We start from the raw sequence: 13,762 nt of genomic DNA on the forward strand, positions 1-13,762 counted from the left end.
ATTTTTTTTCTATGCATGTGGTTTCCACCCTTCCCTTGTAATATTTCTTATTTGTTTCTTTATTTAGTTTGTCACTCATGTTCAAGATAACAGGAATAAGAATAAACATGAATAAGAACACAGAAAATTGGTACAATTAAATGGGGAAAGTAGGATAGGGACATTAGGCACCCTGGTGTGCTTAACATTTTGGGGAACTTTGCACTCCCAGTTCACATTCAAAAACTTTGTCAAGAGAAATTTTCTTCTATATTCCTTAATATTAATTATGTTTTCATATGGAGAATAATAATCCTTCCTCTTTCTGCAGTACTTCTTATATCATTTATATTCTCTTACTAAGTAGAACTAAGAAGTTTCCTTAGTTTTTAATTGTAATGTTACAATGCATCACTTCTTTCCTTCTTTAAAACCTATAGGAGTGTGTCCTTGGTTATGATGAAATAGTAGAAAAGTAATTATGTGCAATGAGTGAGGAATATGAAGTTTCAATATGTAATTTGGTTTTAGAATAATGTTGCATAGTCTATATTACAATTTTCTTTGAAAGTTCAAAAGCAAAACAACAAATTAATCATCCATGCTGGAAAGTGAGCTGGTTTTCTGCTAAATATATTGCAGTACCTAACATGTTTAATTACTCTTGAAAATGTCATCTTTGATGCTACTCAATAAAAAAATATAGAAACAGATGAAAATAGATAGATTTTAATTGGAAATGTTTGATGAATTGTTATATATTCTAAAAAGCGGCTGTTCTAATGATCTAGCTGGCTTAATGAATTCCCTGTCTTGCTTATTTTTTTAAATATAGATACTCACGTGTGCGCGCATGCGCACGCGCACACACAAACACACAATATACATATATGTACATACACATATACATACATGTAATAGTTATTTTAGATAAGCTAAACATAGGTTTATTCCCCAACTGATATGTTCAATGTAATTATTTGCACTAAACATAGATTTATTCCCCAACTGATATGATCAATGTAATTATTTGCACTAAACATAGGTTTATTCCCCAACTGATATGATCAATGTAATTATTTGCACTAACACGGTATTATCCATCAAATACTGTTAATTTACTTACCATAGACTTTTATTCATTTATAATGCATATGTTCTGTCACTTATTATTTTATTGCCAGGATATTTTATATCATGATAAAAGAAACTAGTAAGGGATAATTAATGATACTCCATTGCCTTTAGATAGACTATGCCAGAAAAGTATTTGAATCATTCTTCATGCTATTTTAAACTCCTCAAAGAAAAGGCTGGATATAAATCAAATAAATAAATGTTGAAAAAACATATCATTGCAATCCATACATAGCATTGCAATTCACACCATTCCAGAAAATTATCAACAGTACAACTTGGTTCCATTATAAAGAATTGTTCTAGATTCAGCATTGCTGTCATTAACCTCTTTCACTTTCATATACCGGTATTTCTTGCTTCGAAGGCTTGCCCCTAGAGTCATACTGCAGACAATAAGTTCAAAGCTATTTGTACCTTAAAACTGGTCACTTTAAATATTCGGTATCATGAATATTATGATTATAGTCAGATTAAGATTATGGCCACTATTTTCTTAGGCTTCTATAAAGGATGTATTAGCTTTATCTTGTTATTGATTATTTTGTGAAATGTGACAGCAATTATAATTATAAATAACTATGATTATTTATGATTATATAAATAACTTGAATTATATTGAGAATACTAGTGTACCTAATATTATACACACTTATGTGCACATGCACACAAAATTATATATCTATATATTTATATTGCTTGTTTACACAGATCTCGATAATGTAGAAGGTATTGCAATAGACTGGATTGGAAATAATTTGTTTTGGACAAATGATGGTTACAGGAAAACAATTAATGTTGCCAGGCTAGAGAAAGCTTCTCAGAGCCGTAAAACTCTACTGGAAGGTGGCATGTCTCACCCACGAGGAATTGTGGTGGATCCTGTTAATGGGTATGAAAACTTTCTATCTTAAATAACAGTTTATCTATTTGAAAATGCACTAGGAAGATTCACAAATTATTTACAAAAGGTCGGCTAAGGTCATTGTCATTTGTCATTTATACAGTCAGTAGATTTGATTCAATATCGTGTGTGTGTGTAATGAAATGAAATAGAAAGGATTAAACTTGTAGTTATAGCTAGACAACCTCTGATCTATTGTGTCATCATTTCAAACATATTTCCATACCCAAACAGAGAAACGGAATGACTGTGGGCCAGTGGTGGGTTTCAAAACTTTTTGGAACCTTTAAGACACAAGTCTTAAAGCTGTCAAGTTACAAGACCCTTGCACTCCTAACCCTTTAGAAAAGAACCCCAGGGGTGTTCAAACTTGACAGCTTTAAGACTTGTGGACTTCAACTCCCAGAATTCCTCCCAGAATTCCCCCGCCCGTCCGCACTCTTCATTGCGGACGGGCGGGGGGAGGGAGCTGAAACAGGTTCTAAACGGCACTGTAGATTTGTGGAACCTCTTCTATAGAAGAGGTTAGAATTGGCAGGAACCCATCGCTGCTGTGGGCATACAAAAAAGCAGTGGCAGCAGGAACGACTTTTGACTTCCTGCCTGCTTCCCCATTGACTTTCTTGGTAGGAAGTCAGAAAACATTGAAGTGATGACCATGTGACTGTGCTAACCATGGCAGCAATATATGTGTGTGTGTGTGTGTGTGTGTGTGTGTGTGTATGTATATATGTATATATGTATATGTGTGTGTCTGTGTGTGTGTGATATGTGCATATTTGTATGTAAATATAGGTATGTGTAAGCCTTGAAACTGGATAGAAAATCAAATGCATAAGCATAGGATTGGAGAGAGTGTACATGGGATTTTATGTAGTGCTTGTCCATTATGGGCTATTTGGAGATGATTATTGAGCTTTCAGTTCACCAGGGACATTCAATCAAGGTAACCCAGAAAAGTATCAGTTGTATGAACCAAAATAATACATTAAAATATATATATATATGCATGGCGCAATACTGGAAGAAGGAAAATTTGCCTACTATTCAAGAATGGACATTAAAAGTAACAAACAGCAGAGATGTCTAAAATATCAGCATATCTCAAGGACCATTCCAATGAGAGATATAAATTGGAGTGGAGAAGATGGATTGACTATACTCAAAATAAATATGGGACTAAGAAATTCCAGATAGCTTATGACTGAAGAAACAAGGAATGACATAATCTGTTTAGAGCTAGCCTAGCAAAGAGGAGTTAAAGCTCAAATGAAAGAGGATATTAACTTTTTTTAAAAAAGTTTATTTTAGAATATTTTTGTTAAAGATTTATACCCTGTATTGGTTCTGGGAAGTCGGGGGTGGGGGAAGGTTGGGGTGGGGTGGGGTTTGGGTGGGGAGGGTAGGGGGAGGGAAGTAAACATTTGTAAAATGTTTTTTTCCAATATATATATATATATATATATATATATATATATATATATATATATATATATATATATATATATATATATATATATATATATATATATATATATATATATATATATATATATATATATATATATATATATATATATATGCCCAAATATGGGAGGAAGGTCACACTTCCACTCTCTGTCTTCGGCTCGTCACAAGAGACCATCCAGACAGAAACCCAATATTTTTTACTGTTGCCTTTTTGTTACATTTGTTATATTTATGCTGATAAATAAATAAAGGGAGACTAGTATAGATCTATTTCAAGCTATTTAGCTCTCATCAGCTAGCCACATTCGATTTCGCTTCCCAACAAGGGTGTGGCTAGCTGATGAGAGCTAAATAGCTTGAAATAGATCTACCGGTATACTAGTCTCCCTTTATTTATTTATCAGCATAAATATAATACATATATACATATATACATATATACATATATACATATATACATATATACATATATACATATATACATATATACATATATACATATATACATATATACATATATACATATATACATATATACATATATACATATATACATATATACATATATACATATATACATATATACATATATACATATATACATATATACATATATACATATATACATATATACATATATACATATATACATATATACATATATACATATATACATATATACATATATACATATATACATATATACATATATACATATATACATATATACATATATACATATATACACATACACACACACACACATACACACATACACACATACACACATACACACATACACATATACACATATACATATATACATACATATATACATACATATATACATACATACATACATACATACATACATACATACATACATATATATATATATATATATATATATACACACCAATGTTCATTGAGATTCATCACTTTTTTCAATTGGATCCTTCCTTGTCTGAACAGATTTAACCCTAAAAATAGGATCGTTAACAGAATGAAGTGAGGGAACTTTTTTCTTCAATGCCCTTGAAATTCCTTGTCCCACTGAAAGGGACTTCATATATGTTCTAGAGCCGTAGAGAGAGAAGTCGCTTGCAAAATTCACTTCCCAATCTTTCTCCATCAGAAACATTTTGCTGAATGAAAGTTTTGTTCATCTGTTCAACAAAAAGTGGATCAGCTACATATTTGGCTACAAAAGTTTTGCTTCTAATTAATAGCAAAGCAAATACTGTAGGTGCCCAGAGTTGTCTTGGACTGTGAGATGGGCAGCAAAGAAATGAATGAATGAATGAAACTAGATTGTCTCAAAATAATTTATAAAAAAATCACTTTAACTTCACTTTCCATATATTTTTCAGGAGAAAAGGTTAGGAAAGGTCAGCGTATAGTTCAGGTAATCATCAAGTTACAACAGAAATTGGGAGTGGAATTTCCAACACTAAGTAATGTGCACTTAAAGTGCAACATCATGTGACTTCATTGCTTAGTGATGCCAAACTTTGCACTCCCCATTGCTGTTGTTAAACAGATTAAAGAAGTCATTAGGTGAGGAACTATCCCAATCCAAGACACTTTCAACCTGGTCTCTCCCAGCCTCGAGCCTTGGTAAGTTAAACTTTCTCTTTGACTACCTATCTCAGCTGCCTATCTCCCCCTCTCTCTTCTCTTTTGTTGCCTTGTGCTCCGCCATTTTTGTTGAATGCGTCATCCAACAGTGTTTACCCTGCTGGCCTTCCTGCCCTGGTGGCCTCAATGTACTATTTGAAAACAGTGTGGGAGACCTTTGGAAGAAGGCCTGGCTCAGCCAGAAGCTGTTTCACATAGGATGTTCCTCCTCAGCAATAGGAAAATGGAAAAGGTCAGCTGGGCATGGCAACACCTGCAGAGCACAGCAAGGTGGCTGTGGCTTTGTGCTGTGGTGATGGGTGGCTGGCCACAACATAGGGCTTAAGACAGCACTCTTCAGTACTCTTCAATAGCCCTAACTTTGGAGACAAGGCAGAATTACCAATTTTTAGCACTGCTGTAACTTCAAACAGTTGCTGAATGAGTAGCTGTAATTCAAGGACTATTTGTAACCCCGTTTAAAGCCTAAATCAAATCACGGTATACTTTTTTAAAATCAACTCCACTATCACCCTCCCTCTTTTAAAAGTTACTTCCACATCCCAATTCCCTAATAGCTTTATTTTTTTGTACCACTCAAAGCAATTAACTGAAAATAATACTAACTCACATTAATAACTATCATATTACAAATGATTAAATACAGTACAAAGAAGCAAACAGCTATGCATTCTGGCTATTCCTCTCCCTACCTTGATAGGACAATAACTTTTGGCATAGCAAAATACTACAACAGTCGGTAGTAAATTTTCTCAGGATAAAGCTAGAAAAAGAAAATCTGCCTGGGGAAATCAAGTAAACCAATTAGTATAACTACATACAAATAACTATTTTACTTATTTCAAAATAGTGTTATTATAGTTTTAAAAACCAGAAAATGATAGATTTGTTGACCAGCTATGGTATTCTGCTAATTAAAATGATATTTGCTCTGCTTTGGCTGGAATAAAAGTCAGCTTGGGATATGGCAGAACATTGACTCATAATAATAACCTCAAGATTAAAATATCAGATGTCATGATAAATGCACTTTATAACACTAGCTTTCCCTTTGCTTTCACAAGTTTCAGTGTCTAGTTTAACATTTGTGCAATGCAGCCAAAAGCAAGATATTGGATGTTTGACAAAATCAAGTTGCATTTAAATATATCACTTTTCATAACATCGATTGTTAACCTACACATATATACCGAGAAAGACCGTCTCACCCCCACACACACACAATATTTGTTTGGAAAAGCTGAGTGAAATGAGCAAGCACTATTAAGCATTGTGATAGATGCAAGAAACCAGGGGCCAAAATCGAATTCAAAAGCACTGCAAGTTTTTTCCATGCTATCTCTAACCAAGAATCTGATCTAGTAACAGTCAAGGCAAATGGACTCCAGATAAGAGTCAATGGACTTCAAGGGGGGATGCTTCATTTAGGTCTTTTTCAGGGGTGTAGGGATTCCAAACTGATGATGAGTTTGACCCAACCTTCGAGCTCTGGCTAGTCATCTCCTAAACATCCAAGACTTTGGCACGGATTACATGGGGGCTTCTTATGGATCAGTAGTACATGACTAGTACTTTAGGACCCTCCTCCTATGCATGATCTGTACAACATCCACCCATCTTTTGCTCCGCCTTTTGAATTCAAGTGTTTCATATGCAACCAACAAACTGCAATATACTTCTCAGTATCTCTCTTTCCTTTACCTTTCCTTGGCAGCTGTCTCCATCACAAGCTGCTATCAATAGCTTTGCATTTTTTCCTATTAACTCATACCCTAAAACACCTTTACGTGCAACATGCCAGGATTCTGACAGTATTCCAGCCAAACATGTTCTCTTCCAGGCAGGAGCTCTTTGGTACTCCAATTCAAATTTTACTTTCAAAGTTTGGGGAAAAGACCAAATTCAGATAGCATTTGTTTGATTATTATTATTAAATCAGTGCTTATTCATGTTGACTGTCTGGAAAAATCCCTGCAATTTTCTTGGCAATATTTTCAAAAGCGATTTGCCATAAGAAAATGTGACTGATCCAAAGTCACCCAGATGTGCAAGGTAGGACTGGAACTCATAGTATCCTGGTTTCTAGACCTTTGCCTTATTAACTTATTTGCATCCCAAATTTATTTATTGATTGATTTGACTTGATTTATTTACAAATAAATCAAGGCAGCTAACACAACCAGCACACCTGCCTTCTCCTATTTTCCCCACAAGATATAGGTGGTATTCAGCAGGTTCTGACCACTTCTAGAGAACCGGTAGCAGAAATTTTGAGTAGTTCAGAGAACTGAAAATACCACCTCTGACTGGCCCCACCACCATCTATTCTCTGCCTCCTGACCTGATTGGGAAGAAATGGAGATTTTGCAGTAACCTTTGCCTGGAGTGGGGAGAGAATGGAGATTTCACAGTAGCCTTCCCCTGCCACACCCGCCAAGCCATGCCCAACAAGCCACACCACGCCCACTAAGCCACACCACATCCACCAAGTCATGCCCACAGAACCAGTAGTAAACATTTTTGAATCACACCACTGACCACTGCCACAAGAACAACCCTATGATGTGAGAAAGAATGGTCTAAAGACACCCAGTTGGCTTTCATGCTTAAGGTGGAATTAGAACTCATTTTCTAGCCTGGCACCTTAATGATTAGGGATCTTAATTCATTTGCTATTTCTGCTATTCACCACTTTTCTATTTTTTTTTATTAAATCCCCCATTGATTTCTTTATTTAAAATACTTTTGTTACTCGTATGTGCTCCATCTAAAATTCTGCTGGGCTTATAACTTAATATAAAAATAGTATATCAAAATAAAAAATAAAAACAAGATGAAAATAGAAGCAGAAATACCTGGTGCCACAACCAAACTCCTTCAACGCAACCAACAACACTGTCTTCAAACTCTGACTTCTCTCTATTCCAGCACTTGGGAGAAATACCAAATTATGTTTGGCATTTGTCTCATGTCCTACTCTGAAATATAATCGCAATAGTGTAAAAGTTACAGATAATGGTGATTAAAATAAAATTTAAAAAGAAAAAAAAGATTCATATACCATAAATGTAAAACTAGCTCAGTTTTTAAGTTATTACTAAATCTAAGCATATAGAAACATACTAGTCCACTCTCTCGCACCATCATTGTTGTATTTCTGTTAGATTTTATCAAAACAGGTTTAGCAAACTAGAAGTCCCTTTTATATGACTTGATGGATACAAATATACTGCTCATTTTGTAGGACTGTGTGTATTACTTTACAATAGGAAGTGTAACTGCCAAATTGCAATTCCATACTAGAAATGAATATTATTGGAATTTTGCCTATATTTTAATTAATTAATTAATCATTACCACATAATTTGAGCCTGGTTTTGGATGTGACAGATATAAACTACAAAACACTTAGGACAATGTTTTAAGTAATATCCTTTTAACAAGTCAAATAAATGTTTTCAAGGTCTATTGATTCATTGTACATTTGGAGAGAGTAAAGAGTATATTGATTAGGTTATTTACTTCAGTTCTAGACAGCTGACAAAAAGATTTCATTAAAGGCAATCTCAAATGAGCCTTGACTGTATCTGAAGCTGTAATTTGGACAGTTCAGTACCATATATAATAAATAAAGGATTAACTGCTAGGCAATATTTCCAATAGGTAGAGCCATGATACCTCTTAAATATATTTTACTATTGCATTATTATTCAACATACTTGCAAAATGATGTTCCAAGAATTTATAAGTGAATGTCCAACCTAATTTAATTTTTGGAGTCCTTTGTGGTCTCTGAGCTTAGTTGTTTGCTTGCAGACATTTCATTATCTGACTAGGTAACATCATCCATTAATGAGTGTGGGGTTTATACACAGTAGCATGCCCTGCCAGTGTTGGTGGGGATATGGTATTTAATTTTAATTTTCTGATAGGTCTGAGTCATATTCCCAGTGTTTTAAAAATGATGCCAGGATTTCAAGCACTGCATATTAAAAAGATATTAAAATTGGTGGTGGTGGTGGTGGTGGTGGTGGTGGGTGTCAACTTAGTGAAAGGTGAAGTTTCACAATTACCCAGATTTGTAGACTGGATTTCATATTTTTATCACCTATCAAGTGCTTCCCCAGGAGATAGTCAGATGTGATTGTTTGATGGTGTAAAAGAGACATCACAGTAAGCTTTTCCAAGTAAAGCTGTCTTTTGCAATTGACTGATGATAATTTTGTCAATGTTGATGCTGTTCAAGTGCTGCGCCAGATGTTTTGGGATTTGGGATAATAATATTACATGTGGGTAATCTACAGTTGAATTCACAATCTAAGAGTAGAAGAAACTTAATAATTAAAAGTGCCAGTAAGGACCTAAAATTATTAAAGTAGAGTTGAACAATATAGGCAGTTCCAAGCAGAGCTTTTTGTAAAATTAGGGTGTTCAGGTCTGATAAATTCAATATTTCCAGACACTGAGGAAGTCATTTAGATATCGCTCTGAGGGCTCCAACAATGACTATTATATTATTACTATTACTATTAATCTCAGAAGAGAGAAAACAGAAACCTTAAACAAAAAATATGAAGGAATTTTAGGTTGTTTATGATTAAAGTTCTACAACTAAACAATTAAATGATTCAATTAATGTTTTTAATTTGTCATTTCACAGCTGGGTGTATTGGACAGATTGGGAAGAAGATGAAATAGATGATAGTATGGGAAGAATTGAGAAAGCATGGATGGATGGTAACAACCGTCAAATATTTGTGACATTAAAGATGTTGTGGCCAAATGGATTAACTCTGGATTATCAAAGTAATATATTGTATTGGTGTGATGCCTATTATGATCATATTGAAAGAATATATCTGAATGGAAGTGACCGCAAGGTAAAAGAAAATATAATACTTCCCCCCCTCCTAGATTCCCCATTTAGTGAATTACCTTGCCACTTTCTTTATTAATCCAGTCTAAGGACAGTTGTGTTATTTTGTGCGGGAATGAAGGAAGGAAGAGAGGGAGGAAGGGAGGGAAGGAGGAGAGAAGGAAGGAAACTATTTATTTATTTCAGAAGATACAAAGTTTTTTGTAATCCTTATTCTACTGTACATAAAATCAAGACACGGAAATTCATGTTAAGTCTAATATGACCCCTTACTAATTATTTTAATGTATCTGCCCATAATAGTACATGATACCATATATCAGCATTTTTAGACATTCCGTAAAAAAATGTCACACATGAATATACACACACTCATTCAGTAGAGTGTAAGTTGGTGGTCCTGAAAAAGATAGGCAAAAGCCATTACTAAAGCAATGATGGGGAAAAAAACTTAGGCCCATAATGATGAGACAATGTGTGGAAGAAATTTAAATAAATACCTTCCTAATTCACTTAGGAATAAGAAGGGAAGGAGGTACAGCACAATCAACCTTTCAAGATTCTGCTATTATAGCCATTCTCAATAAAATAATCAGTTTTTAATTCAGATGCTGATTCCTGGTCTGATTTATTCAATAGGGTTGACATGTATGCACACACAAATATACATGTACTATCAGACAATTTATGTATGAACTTTTCAATTTTTTTACTATATGATTAGATAGGAAAAAATGGTATATGAGAGATCACTTGGGCTTTCTGTATTTCAAATATGTCTTCTGATTTTTGTTGTTTTCATATGATGAGTAGAGGTACTATTTTTATTTTATATTGGACCAAGTCTCTATCTGCATGACCAATTCTTGTTACACAGAAGAAAACCTAGTCTCAGGTGTTACAGTTTTATTTGGCCTGGAATTTAACAATTCTATAAAATTGATGGTGCTATTTTTACACAGCTAATGGTCTGTGCTGAAATATATTTTATGATGTTTATTTTGTATTTAGTCTATCTTTAATTATGTACATTGCATAGATATGCTCTATATAATTGCCAAAGTTCAGTGATTTTATCTGTGCAATTTCTGTGTACTGAATTTAGATACAGATAGATCTGTTAGAATGATAGTTGCAATAACTTGTGAAAAAACTGATTTTACTACATTGTATCCAAAACCCAACTTTGTCATCAGTTATCAATGCCTTCCTTCTAGAATTAGTGATCCAAAACATTACCAAATCATTAGAGCTTGTTTCTAGGGTTACCAATAACGGATAATTAATTAATCATATACCTCAAGGTCTAGTCAAGACATTACTTACTATTTTTATTTTGTAGGATTAATGCTAGCCATAGATATATATATATATATATATATATCTCCCTCCCTCCCTCCCTCCCTCCCTCCCTCTCTCTCTCTCTCTCTCTCTCTCCACACACACACACACACACACACACACACACACACACACACCTGTGAATAGAACTGCCAGTGATTGAACATACTTACTCAAAGTAATGGAAGACAATGCCAGTTTTGAGCTAATGGACCTGAAGCCCTAGTTTTTGGAAAGCCAATATAAGGAATTTGTCTAAAAAGAAAATGTATGAGTTTTCTACATATTGCAGTTTCCTTTAAGTTAATCAGTTAATCTCTGAACACAATTTATACCCTTGGATGAAATTAAGCAATGGTTTGTATCTTTATGGTCAAGTAGTACATTGAATTTGTACAACTGGTTTTCCAGTACATTTTTCTAAGGTGTAACAATGTTAGTACCTATTAATCTTAGTAATCTATGCCTATATGCATACTATGTTGGTGTGGATTTTTATTAGAAAAATGTAATTAGAAAGAATAGAGAAATCATAATAATTAATAAGATATTTGAAAGGAATGTATCAGCCTTAGAGTCCCAAAGGCGCTTTTTAAAGAGGCAATTGGACTTTCTTTCTTTCTTTCTTTTTTGAGGATGTTTCACTTCTCAGCCAAAAAGGTTCATCAGCTCTGACAGAATAGCGGAGAAAAGCTGAAGAAGCTTCTTGGATGAGAAGTGAAACATCCTCAAAGAAAAAACAAGAAAATCTAGTTGCCCCCTACCTTGTTTCCCAGAAAATAAGACCTCCAGATAATAAGCCCAGTCGGGCTTTTGAGCACATGTGCTAAAATAAGCCCTCTCCCAAAAGTAAGCCTTCCCCAGAAATATTGCAACACAGCAGCAGTCATAAAGTAACCATGCTCACTGCATCCTGCACCTCAAAAATAATAAGACCTCCCCAAAAATAAGGCCAAGCATTTATTTTGGGGGGTCAAAAGAAAATAATATCCTCTTTTATTTTGGGGAAAACATATAAAAATAATCACCTTTGGGACAACCATGACCTGGATGACTGAGAATCTCTACAGACTATCAGCCTTAGAGATAGAACCATTAAATTCTTTTCTAGCAGGATGAAATGGAGGGACATTTTCTCTTCCTCCCAAACCTTTATAAATTTGACAAGTAAAATTAGGAAATGTGTTTATTATCTGAAGATATTTAAATGCTTTAGGGATTGGAGTAGAATTTTTTCTGTGAAGAAAACTTTAAATATATTTGCACACATATAAAATCAAACATTCACATATTTCTTAATTTCTGATTAAATGTTAAGCCATGTAGAGATCTATTGAATGCTAAAACTATTTAATGTCAATCAATTGCAGGTGGTCTACAGTGGAAAAGAATTAAATCATCCATTTGGACTATCATATCATAGAAATTATATTTTCTGGACAGATTATATGAATGGCTCTATTTTCCAACTGGATTTGCTATCAAGAAATGTGACACTTCTGAAAAGTGAGAGATCCCCCCTCTTTGGGTTGCAGATTTATGATCCCCAGAAGCAACAAGGTATGGAAAATAACATTTTCTGCATTCACACCATGCAACACTGAAATAATTGTAGTTATAGAAAAAGTAAACATTCAACATTGCTTCAGACATTTCCCTCAATCTGCTGTGAACACACTAATTCATTAAATGTGAAATTAATTCTAAGTACTAAGTCAATGCAGATGTGTAAAGTATATTTAGTGAAAGATAATTACCACTTGTCATCACTGAAATAAACGGGTTAGTTTTGAAAAAGATTTTGCAGTTCTGTTGTTGCAGTGATGCATACAAATCATCTTTTAAAATCATAAAATAAGTATATGTTCCACATCTTCTCCTGTTGCTACTGCTTTGGAAGTTATCCCTAGCTGCTCTATATGTGTGAACTTTTGAGTTAATCCTCAACATCATGTATTATATTGTTTTCAATAGAAATTTCATAAAACTAATTTTATAGAATTTGATGATGATATTATTATTATTATTATTATTATTATTATTATTATTATTATTATTATTATTATCATTATTATTATTATTTCATTAAACACGAAACTCGCTCAACTGAACATTCAAAAATGATACGGGTTCCTGCCAGTGTCCTAGGTATCAACCAAGTATAAAATATAGTATATAAGGTATATAATATAGTATATAAGATGTGTGTGTGTGTGTGTGTGTGTGTGTGTGTGTGTGTGTGTGTATATATATATATATATATATATATATATATATATATATATATATATATATATATATATATATATATTTGTTATATTTCTGCTGATAAATAAATAAAGGGAGACTAGTATAGATCTATTTCAAGCTATTTAGCTCTCAACAGCTAGCCATACCCTAATATATATATAATATTA

The 13,762-nt window shown here is 33.6% G+C and overlaps 1 protein-coding gene across 1 annotated transcript in view; it reads left to right on the forward strand.

The window, feature by feature from the left end:
* LRP1B (LDL receptor related protein 1B) overlaps positions 1-13,762 on the forward strand; it is a 939,689-nt gene that overhangs the window by 656,005 nt on the left and 269,922 nt on the right. Inside the window, exons 12-14 of the mRNA XM_087710921.1 lie at positions 1,828-2,008; positions 9,789-10,008; positions 12,716-12,905. Of these exons, the coding sequence (XP_087567047.1) occupies positions 1,828-2,008; positions 9,789-10,008; positions 12,716-12,905 (591 nt within the window). The remainder of the gene's footprint in view (positions 1-1,827; positions 2,009-9,788; positions 10,009-12,715; positions 12,906-13,762) is intronic.

Source organism: Thamnophis sirtalis, unplaced genomic scaffold (assembly GCF_051295495.1).
Source record: "Thamnophis sirtalis isolate CommonGarterSnake01/CBP01778 unplaced genomic scaffold, rThaSir2_p1.2 scaffold_1, whole genome shotgun sequence".
Lineage (NCBI taxonomy): Eukaryota > Metazoa > Chordata > Lepidosauria > Squamata > Natricidae > Thamnophis > Thamnophis sirtalis.